Source organism: Salvelinus sp. IW2-2015, linkage group LG5 (assembly GCF_002910315.2).
Source record: "Salvelinus sp. IW2-2015 linkage group LG5, ASM291031v2, whole genome shotgun sequence".
Taxonomy (NCBI): Eukaryota; Metazoa; Chordata; class Actinopteri; order Salmoniformes; family Salmonidae; genus Salvelinus; species Salvelinus sp. IW2-2015.
Window position 1 is genome coordinate 15,430,577 of NC_036844.1, and position 25,304 is coordinate 15,455,880.

General features: G+C 41.8%; 3 protein-coding genes across 7 annotated transcripts in view; 2 read left to right on the forward strand and 1 right to left on the reverse strand.

Moving 5' to 3' along the window:
• The window catches only part of LOC111963967 (sarcoplasmic/endoplasmic reticulum calcium ATPase 2), a 39,893-nt gene extending 29,728 nt beyond the window's left edge, over nt 1-10,165 (reverse strand). The window contains exons 1-4 of the mRNA XM_023987577.2: nt 9,529-10,165; nt 7,403-7,420; nt 7,228-7,310; nt 1,981-2,085 (exon numbers count right to left, since the gene is read on the reverse strand). Of these exons, the coding sequence (XP_023843345.1) occupies nt 1,981-2,085; nt 7,228-7,310; nt 7,403-7,420; nt 9,529-9,646 (324 nt within the window). The 5' untranslated portion in view covers nt 9,647-10,165. The remainder of the gene's footprint in view (nt 1-1,980; nt 2,086-7,227; nt 7,311-7,402; nt 7,421-9,528) is intronic.
• A 4,722-nt stretch (nt 10,166-14,887) lies between these two features.
• LOC111963968 (pseudouridylate synthase 1 homolog) lies at nt 14,888-18,034 on the forward strand. Of its 2 annotated transcripts, none has more exons than XM_023987578.1 (6): nt 14,888-15,368; nt 15,881-16,113; nt 16,218-16,355; nt 16,547-16,649; nt 16,961-17,658; nt 17,858-18,034. In XM_023987578.1, exons 1-6 carry the CDS (start codon nt 15,311-15,313, stop codon nt 17,894-17,896), a joined length of 1,269 nt encoding a protein of 422 aa, XP_023843346.1. In that variant the 5' UTR covers nt 14,888-15,310; the 3' UTR covers nt 17,897-18,034. The 2 variants fall into 2 exon arrangements, with proteins under 2 accessions (XP_023843346.1, XP_023843347.1); XM_023987579.2 differs by having other exon boundaries at nt 14,921-15,088.
• A 2,664-nt stretch (nt 18,035-20,698) lies between these two features.
• On the forward strand, nt 20,699-24,721 carry LOC111963632 (nucleolar complex protein 4 homolog). Of its 4 annotated transcripts, none has more exons than XM_023987149.2 (7): nt 20,699-20,767; nt 22,791-22,825; nt 23,085-23,199; nt 23,405-23,568; nt 23,732-23,808; nt 23,915-24,028; nt 24,237-24,721. In XM_023987149.2, exons 3-7 carry the CDS (start codon nt 23,162-23,164, stop codon nt 24,354-24,356), a joined length of 513 nt encoding a protein of 170 aa, XP_023842917.1. In that variant the 5' UTR covers nt 20,699-20,767; nt 22,791-22,825; nt 23,085-23,161; the 3' UTR covers nt 24,357-24,721. The 4 variants fall into 4 exon arrangements, with proteins under 4 accessions (XP_023842917.1, XP_023842918.1, XP_023842916.1 ...); XM_023987150.2 differs by lacking the exon at nt 20,699-20,767 and adding an exon at nt 21,638-21,938 and having other exon boundaries at nt 24,240-24,721; XM_023987148.2 differs by lacking the exon at nt 20,699-20,767 and adding an exon at nt 21,642-21,938.
• Nucleotides 24,722-25,304: the final 583 nt, after the last annotated feature.

The following is a 25,304-nucleotide window of genomic DNA, read 5'->3' on the forward strand; positions in this document are numbered from 1 at the left end:
AAAAACATCTTTGCTACCATGTGTCTATCATTTCAGTTTCATTCACACAATCAATTCTCTACAACAGTGAAGGAGTGAACGGATGTGAAATGCTACTGAGTTAGCGGTAACGCGGCTAGTAGCGTTTCAATCAGTGTACGTCACTTGCTCTGAAACCTAATGTAGTGTTGCCCCTTGTTTCTGCAAGGGCCGTGGCCTTTGTGGAGCGACGGGTAACGATGCTTCGTGGGCGACCGTTGTTGATGTGTGCAGAAGGCCTGGTTCGCGCCCGTGTCGGGCGATTCCTTGCAGCATCCACCACGCGTTCCGTGGGCACGTTAAAGTTCGATGCCCTTTGCATCTCCTCTCTGCAAATGAAAATGGCATCAAACACTTATCAAAACAGTATGTCTTTTGAAAACTCACCTCACTGTGATTGAACGTCTTTCTTCAAATTTATGAACAGGTTGAAACAGTGAAAAACATGGTCACTGTGGATGTTTCAAAGCCTAACAGAATGAAATGGACAGCGCTTTCTAAGGTGATGTTTCATTCAAAAAATCCAACAAGCATAGAGTTTATGCATACGCATAGGTCTATTTGCCCAAGCCTGAAAAAAAAACTAAATTAAAATAATGATTGTGCTGTTATACAAAACATAGCCTACCGCATTTTACGCACAGCAGAAAAATAAAACTGCTTTAATGAAATGAATTTTTTTTATGATCAATGTTCCTTAACAGATTTCACTACGTTTCCCCAAGCACGGGGTAAATGCAGGAACAGGGTTGGAGAGCCCATGGCACAGAGAGTTTGGGCAGAATATAACCCGTTGTGCAGCAAGTGGCGGCAGGCTCCTTAAACAGTGGTTGATGCATGGAGTGAAATAACCGGAGTGGTCTGAAAAACAAACCAGCTGGAAAGCGGCCTCCAGTTACTATTCAAGGTCATATGGATATCTTTTCCCCTGCCCATTTGATAAATGGGCAATTCTAAATCAAAACAAATGTACTTATTTTGTAAAGACCTGATTAAATGTAGAAGTGAAAATATTAACAGCGTGTGCAGCCTGAGTCATGGAACAGAGTGCAAGCTTTTTTTGCTACTTTCTCACAATCATCAATAGCCTATAGTAACATTGTGCATCCCATATACTGTATGTTTTGATTTCTAGGACATTCTGAGGTTTGTATCATTCAACTCTAAAGTTCCCAAATAACTAAATCCAGCATATAGGACCTGTTTCAAATGATCACGTTTACACTCAACATAGCCACTCGCTCTGTAACGGGAAAAATATCCTTTCTATTTTATTCAGCTAWGTTCAATTATATTAAAATCATAATATGAAATAATTGCATGGGACTTAAGCATATCTTGTTTGCTAAATGAACAAGCCTATAGACATGGCACATAGCCAGATAACATACAGTAAGAAAAATGTATTTCAGAAGAACAGAATATGAGTTTCTTCATGTTTCTTTAGACCTGCCTAAAACAAATTGATTAATTGTGATGGTGTATATTAAATTGATGTACACATTTTATTTTTTTTACATGCAGATGTTCCAAAGGCGCGCATCAGCGGCTTGTATGCGTGGAGGCCTGGAGATGCTAAACGTGTTTATGTTAATTAGCAGTAAATTACCGTGAGACCGGCAGTCTWTTGCATGACAACCAGTTGACACATTTTCATAACCGCCCCAGCCCTAAGCACAACTTTGGCAGTTACATGCAGTTTGACACAGAGGACATCTGTCACTAAATATGAGGTATTTTCYTAAGGTAAACAGAASGTAATATGAGCAACAYAAAATGTGACCTGGAATTGGTTCAGACCTATGTATGTTATATGGCCTGGAGATGTGGCCTGATCACATCATAAGCTAGGTCTACTACAATCAATTAACAATTACTGTTCGGGTAGGACGGTAAATCCAACCCCAAAGAATAACTAAGCTAACCATATTAAAAYGAAAATGTTTTAAAAGATCTGCTTACCTGCCAGACACCCACAATGGCATTGGCTATAAGAATCAGCAAAATTACAAAAGGCTCAACGAATGCAGTGATGGTCTCCTCTCCTTCCTCGAACCAGGCCAGCACCTAACAGGAGGAAAAAGAGGCAGACGAGTCAGACAGCAATACATGCYTAACAGATTTAGACATATTGTGCCCTGCATTACCAGATATTAACATCTCAATCAGATATCAGTTTTAGGATGTAGAGGAGATTAGTCTTGTAACGATACCAGCATTTTTACTACGATACCAGGTTTGGTATCACGATACTTGTAAAATAAATAACTGCCACATATGCATAAATGAATCAATTACACAAATCCTACTATTCATTTGACTTCATTTTCACCAATCTAACAACTACAGCTCCAATGATATGGGATTTTTGGGTCTGATACCGATTTTAGGGAGGCAAAAGTCACCGATTCCCAATCTGTTGAGATGGTATTTTTCATTCCACTTGTTAAAAAAACMAAAACAAGTTGTGTTCCAAAGGATTAACAGATACTCTAAATGATTCCTAAACACAAATTAACAGAATCTTGTATTTGTAGTTTACATGAACCACCAAAAAGCAACTGCATCTATAAACACAAAAACACTTGTTCAGTTTACCTTAGGTACAACTTAAAGATTTTTTCTACGGCAGTGGATAAGAATGCAGCAGGGTTGATGCTGAAGCATCACAAGCACACTAAACTGTCTCAAAGTACATCTGAAACTGCACTGTTTACAAACTATGCAGTGAAATACAGTAACATGCACTTCATAATGAAACCACTAGATTTAGTGTCACCATTTGTATTGAGTAAATTCACTAYTGCTTTACAAGTCAAAGGTCATGTAAAGAAACACTATGGCAACCTCGCAATAAGAGCTTGTTATGACAAGCACACGCTGGCTGTGAACCCAGCAACACTGCTGGTGCAGTACACGTATAAGAAAGTGTATTGTGGAACAAACAGCTGACTGAAGATGTGACTGCCGGGCAGTCAGGCAGTTCCGTTTGTTCCCACATAACGGCATCTGTCAGAAGATGATGCACGTTGTAAAGTTACCTCTAACATGACAGTTGCCATCCGTTTAACAAATCGTGGCACTCATCCCCAAAAATATAATGAATACATCATTTAAAAAAAATTATATATATATATATATATATTTTTTTTTTTCATGGGGAACTGCAGCTATGTGGCAACAACGCAAATTTGTGCTGTGACYTCATCGCGGCCAGGGCAAAACAGAATCTAGCGACTTATCAAGCAGCCAATAGCGACTCAYTGAACAAGAGAGCAGTGCACTAACCACAGCAGAACAAAAACTGCGTTATCATGAACACATTGTGCCATTAGCAAGAACTTCACTACGCTAGCTAGGAGGGCATATCCAGCATTGAGTGTGTGAACTGACGTTGTTAGCAGATCTTTCMTTTCATATGGATTGATTTGAGACTGGTCAAGCTACTCACGTGGCTGACGTGAGTAAAACATTTAAACGTGTTAACCCTCGCAAGGCTGCCTGCCCAGACGGCATCCCTAGCCACGTCCTCAGAGCATGTGCAGACCGGCATGTTTACGGACATATRCAATCGCTACCTATGCCAGTCCATTGTCCCCACATGCTTCAAAATGGCTACCATTGTTCCTGTACCCAAGAAGGCAAAGATATCTGAACTAAATGACTACCACCCTGCAGCACTCACTTCAGTCATCATGAAGTGCTTTGAGAGGCTAGTCGAGGACCATATCACATCCACCATTCAGGCCACCCTAGACCCACTTCAGTTTGCATACCGCCCCACTAGGTCTACAGACGATGCAATCGCCATCACACTGCCCTATCCCATCTGGATAAGAGGAATACTTATGTAAGAATGCTGTTCATTGACTACAGCTCAGCATTCAACACCATAGAATCCTCCAAGCTCATCATCAAGCTGGAGGCCCTGGGTCTCAACCCCGCCCTGTGCAATTGGGTCCTGGACTTCCTGACGGGCCACCTCCAGGTGGTGAAGGTAGGAAACGTATCCACTTCGCTGACCCTCAACACTGGGGCCCCACAAGGGTGCATGCTCAGCCCCCTCCGGTACTCCCTGATCACCCACGACTGCGTGGCCATGCACTCCAACGCAATCATCAAGTTTGCAGACGACAACAGTAGTGGGCTTGATTACCAACAACGAGACAGCCTACAGGGAGGAGGTGATGGCACTCGGAGTGTGGTGTCGAGAAAACTTCACTCGACGTCAACAAAAGGATATGCTCGTGGACTTTAGGAAACAGCAGAGGGAGCGCAACCTTATCCACATCGAAGGGACAGCAGRGGAGAACGTGGAAAGTTTTAAGTTCCTCGGCGTACACGTCACAGACAAACTGAAATGTTCCACCCACAGACAGTGTGATGAAGGCGCAACAGCGCCTCTTAAACCTCAGGAGGCTGAAGAAATGTGGCTTGTCACCCAAAACCCTGACAAACTTTTACAGATGCACAATCGAGCGCATCCTGTCGAGCTGTATCACCACCTGGTACGGCAATTGCACCGCCCTCAACCGCAAGGCTCTCCAGAGGGTGGTGCGGTCTGCACAACGCATCAACGGGGGCAAACTACCTGCCCTCCATGACACAGGAAGGCCAAAAAGATCATCAAGGACAACAACCACCCGAGCCACTGCCTGTCCACACCGCTACCATCCAGAAGGRGAGGTCAGTAAAGGTGCATCAAAGCTGGGACTGAGACTGAAAAAACAGCTTCCATCTCAAGGCCATCAGACTGCTAAACAGCAATCACTAACTCATGGAGGCTGCTGCCTACATCGAGACCCAATCCACTTTAATAAATGTACCACTAGTCACTTTAAACAATGCCACTAAAATGTTTACATATCTTATATTACTCATGACATTTACGCCACCAACTGCACCTTGCCTATGCCACTCGGACATCGTCATCCATATACTTATGTACATATTCTCATCTTCAGATCTATGTGTATTAGGTAGTTGTTGGGAAATTGTTAGATTACTTATTAGATATTAATGCACTGTAAGAACTAGAAGCACAAGTATTTCACTACACTCGCATTAACATCTGATAACCATGTGTATGTTACCAATAAAATGTTATTTTAGCAAGCACATTAGCTAGCTATCTAACTTTCGTGCACATTTTGCAGCAGCTCAGGCATTCAGGAGCGGAGTAAATGTGTCTTAAATAAAAGTTGTTGCCAATTGAACGATTATAAAAATGGTGAGCGCGGTCATTTGGCTGACATGACCATCATCCAAAACTCCATMACCGTCACAGCCCTAGTTGAACATGCTACTGCTAATAACTGTAGTAGTTCAAATTCAAAGCAKCCCACAACTCTGTCCTGTTCAGGCACCCAGTCTCTGGCTAAGCATTCAGTCCTCTCTGAACAGCAAGCGACTACTCTTTGAAGTGGTGTTCATTTCCATAAAGTCCTTCTCAGCCACTGAAATCGGATGCATAGATTTTAACCAGCGCAGTTTGAATGCCCAGATTACATAAGAGATCAAATCAATCTGATGAGGCCCAAACATTTTACCTCACAGAAATGACTCAGAGAAATGGAGGGTATAATTGRAGATATACTGACAACTGCACATCTCAAACTAGTCTACACTTCAGGGCTGGAGTGGTAGCCTCCCTCACAACAGTGTTCATAAAGGCCAAGCTTGATCTTGATTGCTGTACAATGCAATGACCACTTCATTGAATGAGGAGGTTAAATAGCCACACCCTCATTCTATTTTGATGTCCCCGACAGTCAATCAATATACAGGGAGGAGATGGAAGAGTTCTACTCTGGTCCTCGGGCAGCGGAGTACACTACAAAGGCCTTGGCATCATTAACTCAGAGCCCAACTAATTAGCCTTGTCAAGCTCTGGCAATAACAGTCAATAATATAACGACAATCATTTGAGCTATGAATAGCGGATTGAAAGCCTTTCACTACTGCGCATTAGTAAATGTATTGAGCGTAATGAGTTTGTCCCAATTCAGCAAATCTTCCCCAGAGAATGGGAGAGGTCTCTAAAACTATTTCAGAACAGGGACAGGAGTAACTTGTCCGCTCAATCAGAATCTAGGCCAGAACCAGAAATGTGTCACAAGTTTATCCTCATCCGAACACAGCCTGTCAAACATGAACAGCTTGACAGCTCAAGCCCGCCCGGGACTTGTTTATGTGATCTGCCTAATACTGGATGTGATTTACAGGCTAGATTCCTGACCATCATCACCATGTGTCCTTGCTGCTGGTGATATTTACAGCAGTGGCATTGAATATCAGCCAACCAGGCAACAGCAGWGGTTCTCAAAACTCTCCTCAAAGACCCCCAGCCATTCCATGCATTTGATCTATTCCAGAGCTAGCACACCTGATTCAACTTGCCAACTAATCATCAAGCCCGTGACTTTGTGAATCAGGTTAACTAGTTGAGGGCTAAAGCCAAACAAAATTGTGAAACGTCTGGGGGTCCCCGAGGATAGGTTTGAGAACCACTGAGCTACAGGAAGGGGTAAACACCCCTACTCTTATGATAAGTGCCATGGGATCTTTAATGACCACAGAGTCAGGACACCCGTTTTATGTCTCATCCGAAAGACGACATCCTACACACTGCCCTGGGGCATTGGTACTTTTTTTAGAACATAGTAAAGGGTGCCTCCTAATAGCCCCCCCAACACAACTCCGAGCAGCATCTGGTCTCCCATCCAGGGACCGACCAGGACTACACACACCCCGCATTCCAATACTGTAACCTAAGACGTAATGACATACAAGTAGGAGCAATAACCAATTATTCCTATAGTACTGGACAAATGCCAGTTCATTATATTTTACACCAGAATAGTCAGATTCTATATAAATCCATCATGAGSCTGGCGCTGTGGGCATCAGGCCTAATGAAAACCTAGGGGATTGGTGGCACACGTCGCACTYAATGTGGATCTACCATTTGCCTACCAATCGCCCAGCGCGCCGTTGACATTTTCTGTAAAATTCTACATGTAAAATGTGTTCACACGTACTCTCTGCAGGCAAACGCCATTGGTGTGTTTGAACCCTAAAGAAAACCCTAGAGTATGGTCTGCCTTACAGGAGATTTGTGCGTGCCCCAATTATGTTCATACTTATTCTGGACAGATATGAAACTTACTAGGATCCTCATGTGCCTGAATTGAGTCATGTTATACTTACAAAGGATATGCAGGCTGCAAGAAGAAGAATCCTCACAAGCAGATCTTCAAACTGTTCAACCACCAGTTCCCATAAAGATTTTCCTAAGAGAACAAAAGATAGCATCCAAATAATGGGATACCTTCAAATGTGGCTTTGAAGACATAACTACCCAAAAAAGAAACAATTTGCTTACCCTCCTCAGCAGGCAATTCTGCGATTCATCCAAGGGACACCACACCGAAAATAGAGAAGTGAGAAAAATGTTACGTGAAACACTCTTTATGCCACTTCGATACCAAAGTGACTTWTTTGTAACAGGTTAGAACTTACGCAGCAGCTTAGGATAAGGGTTAGTGAAAATGCTCTGGTAACCTGCTACGAAAATCACTGAATCAAAGTAGCGTGAAAAGAGTGTGTCCCGGAATATTACGACAGAACTAGCTAGCTGTGTTTCTCAACCATATGTGCAGTACCTTCAGAAAGTATCAGCCTTAAATATTTCACATTTTGTTGTTACAAACTGAATTCAAAATGGATTAAACCGKTCTCACCTATCTCCACACAATACACCATAAAAGTAAAAACTAGTTTTAAATATTTTGCAAGTGAATTGAAAATTAAATTCAGAAATATCTAAATGTACATAGGTATTCACACTGAGTCAATACATTAGAGTCACCTTTGGCAGCGATTCCAGTCTAAGAGCTTCGCACACCTAGAATGTACAATTATTATTTGTTTTCAAGCTCTGTCAAGTTAGTTGTTGATCATTACTTGACAGCCATTTAAGTCTTTCCATAGATTTTCAAGTCAATTTAAGTGTCAACTGCAACTAGGCCACTCAGGAACATTCAATGTCATCTTGGTAAGCAGCTGCAGTGTATGTATATATTTGGCCTTGTGTTTTAGGTTATTATCCTGCTGAAAGGTGAATTTGTCTTCCAGTGTCTGTTGGAAAGCAGACGGAACCAGGTTTCCCTCTAGCATTTTGCCTGTGCTTAGCTTTATTCAGTTTATTTATATCATAAAAACTCCCTAGTCCTTGCCGTTGACAAGCATACCCACAACATGATGCAGCCATGTTTGAAAATATGAAGTGTTACTCAGTAATGTGTTGGTTTTGCCCCAAACATAACGCTTTGTATTCACGACAAAGCTTTTTCTTCATAAAGCAATTTCTTTGCCAAATGTTTTGCAGTTTTACTTTGGTGCCTTATTACAAACAGGATACATTTTTTGAATATTGGTATTCTGTGCAGGCTTCCGTTACACTCTATAATTAAGTTTGTATTGTGGAGTAACTACAATGTTAAGCCATCCTCAGTTCTATCACAGCCATTAAACGCAAACTGTTTTAAAGTCACCAGTGGCCTCTCATTGTGAAATCCCTGAGTGGTTTCTGTTCTCTCTGGCAACAGAGTTAGGACACCTGCATCTTTGTAGTGACTGCATTGATACACCATCCAAAGTGTAATTAATAATGTCACCATGCTCAATGGGATATTCAATGTCTGCTTTTTTTGTTTTTACCCATCTACCAATAGGTGCCCTTCTTTGCGAAGCATTGGAAACCTTCCTGGTCTTTGGTTGAATCTGGGTTGAAATTCACTGCTCAACTGAGGGACCTTAAAGATAATTACATGTGTGTGGTACAGCGATGAGGTAGTCATTCAAAAAAGCATGTTAAACACCATTACTGSACACAGAGGGAGCCCATGCAACTTACACATTTTTACTCCTTAACGTATTTAGGATTGCCATAACAAAAGGGGCTAAATACATTCCAGCTTTTCATTTGTACATTTCTCTAAACATAATTTAACTTTAACGTTAAGGGGTATTGGTTATGACAATCTCAATTTAATCKATTTTAAATTCAGTCTGTAACAACAAAATGTGGGGGGGGGGAAGTCTCAGTCGGTGTGAATACTTTATTTAGGCATTGATACGATGTCGAGTTTCTCAACTCCAAGATGTACAACAGAACGAACGTTTTCCGGGGGGGAAAATCTAAAGGGAAATTGCACCTATATAGATATGTTTTGTTCATCCAGTCCACGTCTAAGAAATAAGAACTGAACATCGTTTAGAATCGGCAGATCATTACAAAATGTGCAGCATTTTGTTTCAGTTTACTMAATTAATTTCAGTCTTTTTCCCCCTTTTTTTACACAGTCATTGTCTGTCAGCCTGAACATGTTTGTGACGTCAGCAATATTTTTTCAAGCATGCCGGTTGCTTAAGAATGCTAGCTAGCTAACAGGCCGTGCACCGTGTTGCCAGGAAAGGGATATCACATTTCAAAAACATGTTACTCACCATTAGGTCCCCATTTTTCCCGCTGCCTCTTCACTTGGTCTACACCTAGACCTGTGCTTTCGTTCACGTTGAAATGACTGTAAACTTCCTCCACCGTCTTTGTGTGAGCGTTCGCCATGGTGAGTAGCCGCTCGAATAAACACTAGCTAACTTAGCTGCTTACGTTAGCTAGACAGCTATCTAGATAGTTAATTGAAGAAACCTCAAGAACCCCACTGATTCTTCACTTCTTTTACGTCTTCCCCCAACTCACGCTGTCGAAAATGCAGAACAATCTCGAAATGTATGTTATCCCAAAAACGTCTTTAGCTAGCTTAATAACCTCACATGTAGTAAAAAAAAGTGTAATGACTGCGTTAGCCCTCCTCGCCACTTGTTACTAGAGCAATGCCTTACCCCCTCAAACTCGCCGGTTACAACGTTCCAGGCACAACAATGAAATACGGATAATTCATAGCTACCACCATCAAAACTATTTCATTTTTAACGGAGCAATAACTTAAGAAGACATGCGTAGTAAGTTATTGCAAGACGGTAGGTCTGAAAGTGCTGCTTTGGTGGATGTCCGCAGTGTGTTCCTTCTTGTGTGCTGCCGCCGATTCACTACTATCACCATCTGCACCAATCGCATTTGTCCGCTACCAGTTCGCATGCTCCGAATACTGCGCTCGGTGTCCGCATGTGGAATGCGCTTATTGGCTGGAGAGATTCCGGAAATCCCTTTTTCTTCCAGATCTTTCTCCGGTGTCTCTGATCAGCTGACTCCTCAAAGGAATACATATATACAATGTACAATATATATATATATATATTATAGCCCATTAAAATAAATGATGTGGTATTATTGATAGCATTAATATAACAGCAATATTTTAAAGAGCTAGTAAAAACTAGAATATCTGTAAAGTCTTGGCATATCACTTCAACAGAGGGGGAAAAAACACAAGTAGATAGGTTTATARGTGTCTATGTAATTTAGGGATTTAAGAAAAGTGAACATCTTATCTTGAATGCTCTTTCTTTTCTTGATGTAGCATAGCCTACTACAGCTGACAGCTAGTATTAATCCAAACACAAGTGTACTAAGGTCAGCAAGACACAAATCAATAATACTATCAAAATCACATTTGCTCGACCCATTTGATAAGAGCCCAGTTGAAAATCCATGTTATGTTGGAAAGCAGACCTGAATTGTGAGCTATGATTCAGATAGGTCAGTTATCTATTGTTTGTACAGGYTGGTTGCATTGGTGGACACCAGCATGACATTGTGGGACTGATAGGCTTCTGGAGGTCAATGGCATCTTCAGTGTTTTCATAATAGCTTGGTCCAGATTATTTAGTAGAATTTGTGAGAATCCCTCAACGCTGCCTGAAGAAGATTCTTGTAGTTGAAACGCGTTGCAGTTGTATGTACTGATGTTATGTAAACCATGGGCTGATCTGCTCCTACTTACAGTATATGTATTCTTTGTCAATATTATCAGTAAAGTTTTCTGCGTCGTACTGGCCYCCTACTTGTTTTCTTTCTTGAGAATCCCTCTAAAGAGTCCCCTATTCCCTATAAATTAACAAAAATGTAAACCGTTMACTCTGCTCATGTGAGTCATTGACCTGTCACTTCTCCCTCACTCACAATAGTCGTTCTGTCAATTCTGGACATGAGAGGCTGCCTCCTCCATTCAAGGTCACGTCAGTCAGATGTTAAATAGTTCCTCAGCCTCCCCAGTGTGAGCCACTATGTACTGGCTCCTACTGTAATGTTCAGACCACCAATAGTAAATGGCTTGGATGAAACCCCTACTCTACAGGAAGATGATAGTCAGAGAGTGGAAAGGATACAGTAACAGCTACCTTGCASAAAGTAACCCACTTTCAACACAAAGCAAGCAGTGGATAGTATTTTTGGTTGGTAGTACATGTTCATTAGGGAGTAGGATATGACGTGTCTGTGCTTGTATGTAGTTATTTAGGTGTCTAGGAGCCTCACTGTCGTCATGACATCACTAGCCTATCTGTCTGCAATAGATTCCCCCCAGATACTGGTATTATTAGGGCTGTGAGAGATAAGTCCCACGGCCTGATAGATATGGACATAGATTCAGCACAGGTCACCCCATTACCCATAGGCTATCTATGGCCATATCAGTGTCTATTAGCAGGCAGCTAAAAATAATACCTGAAATGATGTTGCAGAGTCCTGTAAAGTTCTATTTCATTCTGTTTCATTGACACGAGGGGGCAGTTTCCTGGACACAGATTAAGCCTAGTCCTGGAATAAAAAGCAAGATCAATACACAATTTAACATGCTTTTTAGACCAGGATTAGGCATAATTTGTGTCCAGGAAACTGCCCCAAGAAGTCTAGTCTGTACAGAATGTTGTGTGTGAGAATATTGCCTTTGAAAAATTGAGCAGTGATGATTGACATTGGTCCCTGGTTGTGAGTTATACAGGGGTGTGGACTGTAGTAAGAGATGGTTTCTGTCTCTTGCAGCTGGCTATTGTCTGCTTGAGATTGTGGTTATTTATAGATACTGTGACATGGTTCAGCTGATGTGGGGTTGTTATGACGATCTGCCAATTAACTTGTCCCAGACCCTTTTTGAATTGGCAGTAGATGTTTAATGCACATTACTCTAATACAATGTAAAGGTTAATTAAAAGCTAAAGGTTATTGGTGTCTTATTGATGTTCAAATGGAGTGAAATTCATCATAAACAGTGAGTCCCCAGGATCAGTGTTGAGAGACACAGACACGCTGACTGTTGTAGATTTCACATCACAGTAAAATATCATGTCATGGCCATTATCTCAACAAACAATTGCCATCTGTTAGGTGAGTTTACTTTGCATTCTAACATTATCGAAAACCTTTCTGTGATTGTATTTGACTCTGGGAAGAAATGTACATAGACCGCTGCCATGCACGTTTGATGGAATTGAGCCCTGTGACCCTAACTCTTCAATGGGCATATATCTGTGCTAATCTACTGCACTCTAGTGGACATAGATAGTGCATGAAAATAGGGAATAATAGGCATCCAAAAAGTGTGTACTGGCAAATAAACATTTATTAAGATGCTTTTGTTTAAACTGTTTGGTAACAAATATTGAAGTGAACATACCGGTAGTAAAGATTCAAAGGTAACAATAACAAAAACAACAAATCCATTGGGATTTTACATCCCTTCTACAGAGATTGGCGAAACAATCCAAACCATAACACAAGTCATCACAGTTCACTAACACGTTTTCCTCCTTTACAGAAACCTTTAATGGTAGGATCTTCATTGGTTCAGCTTTGTATAGAACTAGGCCTATGGATATATCTTCCCAATAAGTAGGTATTGGCTCAGTATTTTAGGTTTTAAAGTATGGAGGTGCTCTTTGTGTGGAAGACCATAAAGGACACCTCCCTTTTGTCCAAGTCCAGACAAACCCTGATCCTCCCAGGTTTCTGCTTTATTCTTGTAGCTCACCATCAATCTCCCCTACAACCTAATGACTAGCCTTGTAGTTCTCTTTAGAATTGTCTTTCCTTTCCTGCTTATGGATTCACTAGCCACTCCTACCAACCAGTTGACATTGTGCCCCACCTCCAAGTCCCAACAATGAGTCCCAGAGGTGTCTTCTTCTTCGGTGGAACAGGTGTCTTCTTCGGTGGTAGTCCCAGAGGTGAATCCCTCCGTACTCTTTTTTCCCCTCTTCCTCCCTCAGAGCGGCTTGCCTGGCATCCTCTTCCTCTCTCAAAAAGCAGTGCAGCTTATTGAGCTCCTCTTTTATCTATTTTCTATTTCCTGAACCAAGATGTGAGACGCCATTTTGTTTTCTCCTACATAATTTTTCTTCTTTCCTCCTGGCTTTCTCCACAGCTGTCTACCACTGCATTTTTTGCCAGGTCTTTTGCACTTTATCCTCCCTTAAAAGTACCTCCCTCTTCTGCCCCACCAAATTCAATACAAGAAAAATGACAGTCCATCATTACTTTAAYACATGAAGGTCAGTCGCAAAAACCATCAAGCACAATGATGAAACTGGCTCTCATCAGGACRGCCACAGAAAAGGAAGACCCAGAGTTACCTCTGCTGCAGAGGATAGGTTCAGCCTCAGAAATTGCAGCCCAAATAAATGCTTCACAGAGTTCAGACACATCTCAACATCAACTGTTCAGAGGAGAATCAGGCCTTCATGGTCAAATTGCTGCAAAGAAACCACCACTAAAAGACACCAAAAAGAAGAAGAGACTTGCTTGGGCCAAGAAACATGAGCCCGGTGGAAATCTGTCCTTTGGTCTGATGTAGAAAATAGTAAAAATAAAGAAAAACCCTTGAATGAGTAGATGTGTCCAAACTTTTGACTGGTACTGTATATATATATATATATATATATATATATGTATATGTGTGTGTCCAGTTACGACATATACATATATAAGCATTTTTTTTTGAGGGGGGGGCACAATAGACAAAAAACAGCAGGAAATCGGCTCCAATTATTTATTTATTTTAAGAAATCTGTCCCCAAGTATTCCCACACATAATAGAGAAGAAGTGATCATATACAAATGTGAGCAGAGTTTGAAATTATTCTTTTAGACAAACATTATATCTGTTTGGGCTTCTTGCTGTCAATTTGCCCTCTACAAGTTATTTGTAATTATGTTCCAGCCCCCTGACCAGCCGCTCAAGAAAAAATCWGACTGCGACTGAATCTAGTTGATGATCCCTAGTGTAAACTGTAGGGGTACCCATGGTGCTGGTGATCAGAGATGCCCAGTGAGAGAAAGGCAGGTTGAGGTTGCCAGGATCAGAGTAGTGCAGAAGGTGTCATATGCTAAGGCAGGGAAGAGAGAAGTAGTGGAAGATGGGTCCAGGGTGAGGGATCCTAAGAGCATCCCTGTGAGTAGGCCGAAGTCAATAGAGAGTGATAGGAATAACATGTGCTTCTGTAAGTTTTAGCATTTATAGCCATGGTTGTCAATTGTACTGTAGAAATTAAGCGAAAGTCACAGAAATAGAGGTTGTTGTGGCAGCAGCAGAGAAGTACTTGGGATTGCGAGGATTTGCTGCAGAACATCTGCAAGGGGTGTTGAGTGGTAGTGTAATGTCCTCTCAGACCATTGGTCTGGAGTAGGACTAGATAGGGTTGAATAGTGAGGTGGGTGGCGTTTTTTGTTGTTGTTGAGAGGAGTAATAGATGCCAGGGCAATTTTTGTATTATCATATCAAAGAATATAATGTAGCTAGACCGTTAATGGCCTCACACACCAGTACAGTAGGTGGTGGTGTATGCACCTAAAAGTTGGATGCGATCTGCCAAACAAATCCCYAAGAAGAAGAAAATGAAGAATAGTCCWGTTTGCCASAAAGCCACACGAAGAAGAAAGGTCAAAGTTGATCTTGTCCATGTGTGTGTGTTGGTCAGCGGTAGTTAGCGAGCTACTTGTAAAAGGGTTTKATCTTGCATTTTTGTGATTGTACAAATGTCGTAACTGGATAAACTCCTGACTTTGTGCTATAAGCAAGGCGTGTATTTAACGATTGTTCGTGGATCACTCGTGAGTCTCCTGCAAATGATTTGTTTCGTCTTATAGCAAAAGTGTTATTGCTTGTCATGGTAGCTAGCTAGCGAACCATAGGAAATGTCTTGTGATAAAYCTAGTTTAGTTAGCTAGCTATCGTTACTGATTCAGCTAGCTATCTCCTAATTTTGTTCTTCAGAACTTTAACATTATCATAAAGCTTGTTAAACTTCTTAACATTCAATGAAGACATGAGCAATGCAGAAAATTCGCGCCTTGATAGGAAGTCCACGAGTGTTGAGTATCAAAAGCAACGGTAAGCCTAATTTAGCAAAATTATCTGACTAGTTCGGAGGAAAGTCGATTTGAGTATGTCATCGATATTATAGTAGCTGGCGTTCTAACGTTAACTCGTGTTAAGCGGTCAAGTAATGATGACCATTTGTTGGCACCTCCTCCAGGTAACGTTAGTCCTGAAGATCTGACATTATTGGAAGGATGTCACCTGTAGTGATTAACCGTATTGTATTTACATATCCATACCTTTTAGATTTGTACCTACCCACCTTCACCATAGTACCTATGGTGACGGTTACAAGTATTGATTTCAGCCCAAGGCTGGATTTAATTTCAGGAAGTTGTTCCCTCCCYTCTGGTTATCTTCACTCCCCTTATCTGAAAATCATATCTGAGATCAAGGAATTGTATATGTGTAATAACTAGGTGTGAGTGCACACTTACCCTGGTAGTGAATGAACAGGGCTGAAATGTCATAACTTGAATTAAATACATCCCTTCACTCACTAGCTATTTTTGTGTTTTTATCAGGTTGGCTTTACAAGTGTGCAGGGATAAGGTGGATAATGAGTGAAGAGTCAGGGAATGCGCAGACCAAGCCACTGAAACGAGTGGAGGAGGGAAATGGCGAGTCGGGTGAGAATGGGCACATCAGAAAGAAGCTTAAGTCTGATGTAGAACAGACTGGGGATGAGAGGAAACACCCCAAAAGAAAAGTGGTCCTGCTTTTGGCGTATTCAGGCAAAGGTTACTACGGTATGCAGGTTGGTATTAACCCTCTTAATCTTTCCATGAATCGTATCCCATTGAGGGATGTTTTTAAACAAAATTGCTACTTTCTAAATTCTTAATCTGTTTTGTGTTTCAGAGAAATGCTGGATCTTCCCAGTTCAAAACCATTGAGGATGAGCTGGTTACAGCACTGATTAAGTCTGGGTGCATCCCAGACAACCATGGAGATGATATGAAAAAAATGTCATTCCAAAGATGTGCAAGAACAGACAAGGTATGGGAGACAAACATGGAAAGGGCTTAGTTGCTGTCTGCATAAATGCGTCCCTTGAGCAAGTAGTCTTGCATACCTGTGTTTTATACCTGAAGTAATGGAATGCACAGGATAAGACATGCACTGTGTGTGGCCTCAAACACAAATGGATTATTACCTTGCTTTGTGATGAGCTCAATTTGTTTTGTCAGGGTGTTTCTGCAGCAGGTCAAGTGGTCTCTCTAAAACTATGGATGATTGAAGACGTAAAGGAGAAGCTCAACTCCAATCTTCCACCACAGATCAGAGTGCTGGGTGAGATCGCACTGCTTCCAGTTAAAAGTGTTGGAGATAAGGCTAAACCCTTCACAAGGAAGCCCATGGTGTCAGAATTAAGAATATGTTTTTGAAGTCTAGGTGGTTGCTTTTGGGAAGTCATTGATTCCACTTTTTGTGAAAATATGTTGGACGTGGGATGACAATGGAGTTAATGGTTTCATGCTGTTTATTCTGCTTATTGTCTTGAATATATACTTRTTTTTTTTTATTATCTAAAAAATAACTTGGGGCGCTTTGGTTACCAGTGTGGTTCCACATAGTTTGTGATATTMTTTTTGTCCCGGTAGGTCTGAAACGAGTGACTGGGGGCTTCAATTCTAAAAACAGCTGTGATGCCCGCACATACTCCTACATGCTCCCCACTGTGGCCTTCGCCCCAAAAGATTATAGCACTGAGAATTCCGCTGCATTCCGCCTGGAGCCAGAGACACTGCAGAGAGTAAACCGTCTGTTTGGCAGCTACAAGGGCACTCATAACTTTCACAACTTCACCTCCCAGAAGGCCGCGCGGGACCCCAGCGCCCGCCGCTACATCACAGAGATGACCTGTGGCGAACCCTTTGTGCGTGGCGGCGCTGAGTTTGCTGAGATTACCGTGCGTGGCCAGAGCTTCATGATGCATCAAATCCGGAAAATGATTGGCCTGGTGATAGCTGTGGTGAAGGGCTATTCTGGGGATGAGGTGTTAAAGCGAAGCTGGGGRGAGGAGAAGGTGGATGTGCCCAAGGCCCCCGGGCTGGGCCTGGTGCTCGAGAAGGTGCACTTTGACAGGTACAACAAGCGCTTTGGCGGGGACGGCCTCCATGAGTGCCTGGAGTGGACTGAAGAGGAGCAGGCTATCTTGGCCTTCAAGGAGGAACACATCTACCCCAGCATTGTGGAGACTGAGTGCCAGGAAGGGTCCATGGCCAGCTGGATGGCCACACTGCCCATACACGACTTTGAGGCCACTGCAAAAGGGGCTCAGGATAAGGACAGGGGGCAGGTGGGTGAATACAACAGAATAATATTTGCCAGTTCAATTGTCAGTGGTTGTTTTTGTAAGTCCTACAAAATGTTCAACATTAGTAGCTTAATCATCAACTAGGAGCAGTTCACACTGAGGAGTCATAAAACCTGCTGTCTTTTTGGGAGATGCCATCACCCTCTTTTTTTTTTAACCCATAAAATGTTTCAATTTTCAGGATGATGATGAGGGTAATGGTTCAGATTCTGCACTTTGAAGTCTCCAGCGAGTAGAAAGACACCCTTTGCTGTATCTCTCAAGAATGAGCTTTTGTTTTGCTATGGAAAAGCTTTGTCAATAATGCCACTGATTTTACATAATACATTTGAATAAACATTTTGTTCTTTCATTTAAACCATTGAGRGTGAATCCTTTCCATTAGTAATCTTTAACACATTGTATTTTGGCGGATTTGTTAGCTGGAAYCATTCATAAAACAAACACAGCTTGAGAAGACAGACAGGTTTATGATGGGATTTACATTTACGTCATTTAGCAGACGCTCTTATCCAGAGCGACTTACAAATTGGAAAGTTCATACATATTCATCCTGGTCCCCCCGTGGGGAATGAACCCACAACCCTGGCGTTGCAAGCGCCATGCTCTACCAACTGAGCCACACGGGACCACATGGCATGGGATGCCATGAAATTAATTATGGTATTTGATAATGTTAATTATTTATTGAAGTATATTTCATTACAGTACTTCTAGAATATTTGAGATACTTGGAATATTATTTGGCCATGCCCAGTACGATATACCCACCGACCGCAAGGTTGCGAAATTAGAATTTTAAGTACGTCTATAGGATCCACAACTGAAAACAAGAGGACAACTTCAGAGGCGCAAGATGAGTTAGGAAGATGGTATAAAAACACCCGAAATATAAATAAATTATTATTTAGAGCAGGAAWCATGCCAACGATGTGTAAGACGTTCTTGACTATCTTCAGGTATGTAACTAAACAAAAACGTTCTGTGTGGTCCGTGTTATCGTTGCGTTTTGAAAGCTAGCTAATCAGACRCCATGTTAATTTTGCCCTGATAGTTGTGTTGGTTATTGACGATCCATATTCGATATCAATGCACATTCTTCACTTTCATCCTCAGTCAAAGAAAGAGAAGAAAGTTGTTTGTGCGATCAATGGATGTAGTAAACTGTAATGTTCATCATTAGCAGTGGCGGTTCTAGACCATTTCAACTGGGGGGGCCAAGCTGGGGCCAGTTGTACTGTTAGYGGGGCTAGTTACATTAGATGTTATTGTTGTCATATCGTTTTCTTCACTGCATTGCAGGCATTAGTTATGTAAAAAATTATTTCGTACTCCACATTTAGGGGGGCCACAAGAGGGTCCAAAATTGTTGTCACAGGGGCACTGCCCCCCCCCAGTTGAGGGGAGACCTGTATGTTGGGCAACTGCCCAAAGAAGACATAGGTACAGCACATCCACTTATGTTGGAAAAGGTCAGTAATAAATTATTCTGTTCTAGTTAAAAACAAGTTATCATCCAATATGCTTTGATTAAATGTACAATATCCTTGCCCATGTGGAAATTCTGACAGTAATGTACAGTACCAGTCAAAAGTTTGGACACACCTACTCATTCAAGAGTTTTTCTTTATTTGAACTAGTTTGTACATTGTAGAATAATAGTGAAGACATTAAAACTATGAAATAACACACATGGAATCATGTAGTAAACAAAAAAGTGTTAAATAAATCAAAATATATTTTATATTTGAGATTCTTTAAAGTAGCCACCCTTTGCCTTGATGACAGCTTTGCACACTTTTAGCATTCTCTCAACCAGCTTCACCTGGAATGCTTTTCCAATAGTCTTGAAGGAGTTCCCACATATGCTGAGCACTTGTTGGCTGCTTTTCCTTCACACTTTTCCTTCCCACTAAGCGCAAACCATATGGGATGGCGTATCGCTGCAGAATACTGTGGAAGCCATGCTGGTTAAGTGTGCCTTGCATWCTAAATAAATCACTGACAGTGTCACCAGCAAAGCACCATCACACAACCTCCATGCTTCACGGTGGGAATCACACATGCAGAGATCATCCGTTCACCTACTCTGCGTCTCACAAAGACTCAGCGATTGGTGTCCTTTAGTAGTGGTTTCTTTGRAGCAATTCAACCATGAAGGCTTGAATCACYCAGTCTCTGAACAGTTGATGTTGAGATGTGTCTGTTARTTGAACTCTGTGAAGCATTTATTTGGGCTGCAATTTCTGAGGCTGGTAACTAATTAACTTATCCTCTGCAGCAGAGTTAACTCTAGGTGTTCCTTTCTGTGGTGGATCCCGCATGAGAGCCAGTTTCATCATTGCGCTTGATGGTTTTTGCGACTGACCTTCATGTCTTAAAGTAATGATGGAGATGTCGTTTCTCTTTGCTTATTTGAGCTGTTCCTGCCATAATATGGACTTGGTCTTTTACCAAATAGGGCTATCTTCTGTATTCCACCCCTATCTTGTCACAACACAACTGATTGGCTCAAAAGCATTAAGAAGGAAAGAAATTCCACAAAATTAACTTTTAGCAAGGCACACCTGTTAATTGAAATGCATTCCAAGTGACTACCTCATGAAGCTGGTTGAGAGAATGCAAAAGTGTGCAAAGGGTGGTTACTTTGAAGAATCTCAAATATATTTTGATTTGTTTAACACTTTTTTGGTTACTACATGATTCCATATGTGTTATTTCATAGTTTTGATGTATTCACTATTATTCTACAATGTAGAAAATAATAAAAATACAGAAAAAACATGAGTAAGTGTGTGAAACTTTTGACTGGTACTGTGTATGCCAATTATTTGATGGTCCGACCGCTTCATAAATTATGATGATTAGGGCCTGGTGTTTTTCTCAGGTCTGCTGGTCACAGGTAACTAAAAAACATTGCGTGGTGTGTGAAATTATTTTCATGATTTAGTCAAATGTTAGTGTGATGATGCTATTTATTCCAATGCAGAAGAGTTGCACTATGAAAGTTTGCCCTCCACGTTAAGGGAAGTTCCCCCTCCATGACTTGAACTGGAGTGAACACTACAGCTTCCCAAGGAAACTCATCCAGGTAGGGGGTTCAATGAAATACTACATGTTAGTTGCCTTGCGCGAATGTTACACCATTTAAGCGATCATTAGGGTTCATTGGTATACCAAAGAGGCAAGTTTGAAACTGGACCCACCTGTATTTATGCCATTTAGCAGCACTGATATTATATACATAATTGTTTAGCAGACAGTCATGCGTACATACATTGTTAGTATGGGTGGCCCCAGCAAGAATTGAACCCATGATTCTTGGCGTTGCAAGCGCCATGCTCTACTAACTGAGCCACGCCATGCTCTACTAACAGAGCCACCCCTGAAACGTTTAGATTTTGTCAGTCTGTAGCAATCCATTGCTCTGTGAACAGGCAGTGGTGGAGTGGCTGCTCTCTCAGGAGGAGGATATGGCGCTTCTTATCTCCAGATTTCAGGAGTACCTGGATATGGAGGATGTGCGTCAGTACGTCTTGAGCTCCGTCCGTGAGAACGGTGGGCAGGGTGATGGACAGAAACAAAGGGGTGAGCCCCAACAGGACTGGTGTCTGTGATTGGAGGTTCTAAATGAGATGGTTTATCGTAGCTTGTTTAGTTGTCTGTTTTATAGCGGTTATGTATTGTAAACATTCTTCACTCTTTTCTCTTCAATCACCTCAGTTGACCTGTGCTCCACACCTTCGCTCAAGTGTTGGACTGTGTTGTCTGACCGATGTTGTTTGTTTAGAATGGTCTTGTCTCTTCAGGCAMTGATGCCCATTTACCAGAACAACGTTTTCACGCTACTGTCCAATGTCAACAGGCCTAGCCAGGAGTCAGAACTCACCAACTTCCTGGTTAAACAGGAAGGTCAGTCCCTTCCAGCCTGCTGTTGTGCTCTTCTACTATATATTAAAATATAACAAATTATTTTTTGTAACTTGTATGCAACAATTTGAAATTGGCCATATTATTCCATTGTTACTGCAAGGGGCTRAAGAGTGCAAAGGTGCCATTAAATCAGAGTGGCAGAGATGCCAAATTCTCTGGACGCCTCTTCCCAATAGCCAAACACCTGAAGCTTCGGGGCATGTGTGGGATTTTGACATTTTTTACGTAGCTGCTGCTCCTTCCTCACCGCAGCCATTATCGGATGTCTTTGTCTGTGTAGCCTATAAACTTCGACATGTTGTAGAACAAACTTCTGTCCGTAACAGTAGGTAATTACAAATATAAGCACGACACAGACAAGCAGTCTTTTTTGCGAACAATGATTGAGTTATATTATTAGCCTAAATGATGACTATCCAATCGTCATATTAGGAATAGAAGGCTATCTTACATAAGTCTGCAAATGCGAYAATGCATGCAATGCTTTATTATAAAGGTGCTTTTTTATGGTAAATATTAGCTTCTCCAAAATTTAAACCCACGCGCTGCCTATGTTAGAATAACAGCCTAKATTTACTTTTCCTCAGCCAARAAGACGAGTAATGAACAGCAAAATCACTAGCATATGTCAATCTGCTYTCCCCCATAGTAGAAAAGTTGACCTATTCTATTGGTCAGCTTGTCGTTGTGTGCGAGAAAGAAAAGGCCTATTCCAAACAGACTCTGGTACAGTTGTGGGATGATAGATCCCAAATTCATACAACCAGTAGGCCTAGGCTACGCCGCAAAATTATTTCTTCACATTAAAAGCAGAGCACAAGGCAGTAGGACACTCACAAATGTTCATTCCATAATGCAATTAACGGGAAAACACCATTGTGACAGATGAAAATATCCGATAGAAATGTTAAAAGACGGGAGATCTAAATATGCAACGACGAGCATGGGATGCTTGCTAATATGACTATGATTATGCATTTGGCTACTGGACAATGAAAGAAAGTTGTTGGGKGATAAAGGCTATTTGTTTCAATAGCATATGGAAGTCTTTGTAAAATAATTGCCTGCACGTTTGGTTGGATTTGGGCTAGACTATTTTGAAGCATGGCGGTTACCTTCAATCGCGCAGCCTCAGCCTTAACTGACTGTGTGATTTTATTGCCCCTTGATTCATTCTACAGCTAAACACGAAGACTGGAAAGCAGCCAAACTAAAAGTAAGCAAAGTCTCCTATCAACTACAAGAAACTGCATTTTTGTGTCTGGTGATAAGTATTTGTATCGCTGTAAGTGTGAATGTAATGATCATCTCTCCTTCCCATCAGGAAGACACGCGTGCCTTTSAGCGGTCGTGGCTTGMGTTTCTGAAGTATAAGMTATAAGATCAACTATAACATATAGACCACCTTGTTTGGACTGGAGTCTGCAGCCCAGAATTACATTTTCCTTCTCATGTCTGTCTGTCGCCCCCTGTAGTTACCCAACAGCATGTACAAGAAGGTGCTGGTGATCCTCRGTGACTCCATCCTGCCCCACATAGCAATCCCACACTGATGATCGACTTCCTGGCTGCAGCCTATGATGTTGGCGAGTTGGGTTTCCATCGTCTGTTTTCATAGACTGTTCTATAGAAGACAATCTGAGTGAATGCTATGCTGTACTGAAAGAGAGTAGACCTCTCTTTCGTGCTTACTCCATTAACTATCGATGACTGGCATTTCATCCTCACATTTGCTGTAAATCTATTAACAGTCAACAACACCTTTTGTCCATTGTGTCTCATCTTTCTCTCGAAGTCACCTGCCAGTCTACTTGGTGGCAGCGTTTGCCAAGCGTCTGTCCCGCCTGGCCGTCACGGCGCTGCCTGCTGCCTTGCTCATGGTAATACCCTTCATCTGCAACCTGATCCGCCGCCATCCTGCCTGCCGAGTCCTCATTCACCGCCCCAGTGCAGCAGACGGTAGGGTGTTCCCATTTCACCCCATACACTCACCTGTCTGGAGATGGGAATGAATTAGATACTGATTGTAATGTTGTGGTGGGTTTACATTTAGGCAAGGTCTCAAAGGGCTTTCCAATAGACAGCAGATTGTTTGTCATTTCCTGTGTGTGTGCTTGAACAGAAGCCTGTGATGACCCCTACCTGATGGAGGACCCCACCCAGTGCTATGCCCTGGAAAGCAGCCTGTGGGAGCTACAGGTATGTAGGGATATCCAGAGAAACACACATGATCCATAGAGATGAACACAACGAAATCTCACTCATTGCTCTTAACTTTTTACTCTTGCTTTCCTCCTGAGTATAGACTCTTCAGAAGCATTGTCAGCCTGATGTGGCCAAGGCTGCCATGGCGATCAACAAGCCCCTGTCACAGCAGGAGGATGACATCAGCYAGGTCCTGGAGTTATCCACCTATGAGGTGAGGRGACATCTCCAAACAGTGATTTTCTTCACCCACTCTTTGGTCCCCCTTGTGGTTTAAAATTCCAAAAGTTTTTTTATTGGTTGGTTAGGATATAATGTCTGGTGTGGATTCTTTCTTTGTTATAATTTCTTTGCATGTATATTTATATTGGTGTTTGTCACCATGTTATTGATGGAATGTGTTTCCATGTCTGTGCACATAGCAGATGGAGCGGGACCTGAAGCAGAGCACGACTGTGCCGCTGGAGTTTGACCATGCCATCAAGCTACTGCAGGGCACTGGAGGAGTGGGGGTGCTGGGCCTGCACTTCTCTCTAGAGTAGAGACAACCAGCACCAGGACATTCATACACCCAGCTCTTTGGACCTCTCTCCGATAACCCCTTTATATTTCAGCTCCACATTTTTCTCTTGTTTTCTGTTTTGGATTCATTGTACTTCAATCATGTGTGTTTCCCGAGTGGRGCAGTGGTGGTCTAAGTCACTGCATCTCAGTGCTAGAGGCATCACTACAGACCCTGGTTCGATCCCAGGCTGTATCACAACCAGCCGTGATCGGGAGTCCCATAGGATGGCGCACAATTGGCCCAGCGTTGTTCGGGTTTGGCTGGGGCAGGCTGTCATTGTAAATAAGAWTTTMTTCTTAACTGACTTGCCTAGTGAAATAAAGGTTCAATAAAAAATATAAACCTTTCTAGAAAACTGTGCGCTGTGTTTATAATTGAGGCTTATTGTCAGATAAGATTTACAATGTTTTGTAGATCTTGACATTGGTATGCATGTGTGCAATCTCTGTTGGARGTGGAATGATACAATTTCTATAACCATTTTAAGCAGAAGTCAGATAAAGTTTGACAGGGAGCTAGTTGCACTTGAAAGATACATTCACAACTCTATGCACCATGTTTATAATGCATTTGAATGGGTGCATTGAGATATATAAATAAGGCAATGAAGTTGTTCAGAAATGTCAGAAATCCACCTAGAGTTTGATCATGATTCTGTTACATTACATTACACAGTCATTAAGCGTCTTCTGTACAGGGGAGTTTTGTTAAGCGCTTAGATGCTTGGTCTCAACATCAACGCACAAAACTTGCAGTACGGTTTAGGAAACATAAGGACCTTGTCTTTCATATCAGTCAGAAATCATTTTCAGAAAACAAAAGGTTAAATTGATACCCACTTTTACAGAGTTAGTGTACCGGAGGAGGAAGGCACCCATAGCTGTATGAATCTGTGCAAAACTACTACAGAACGTGTATATTTTTA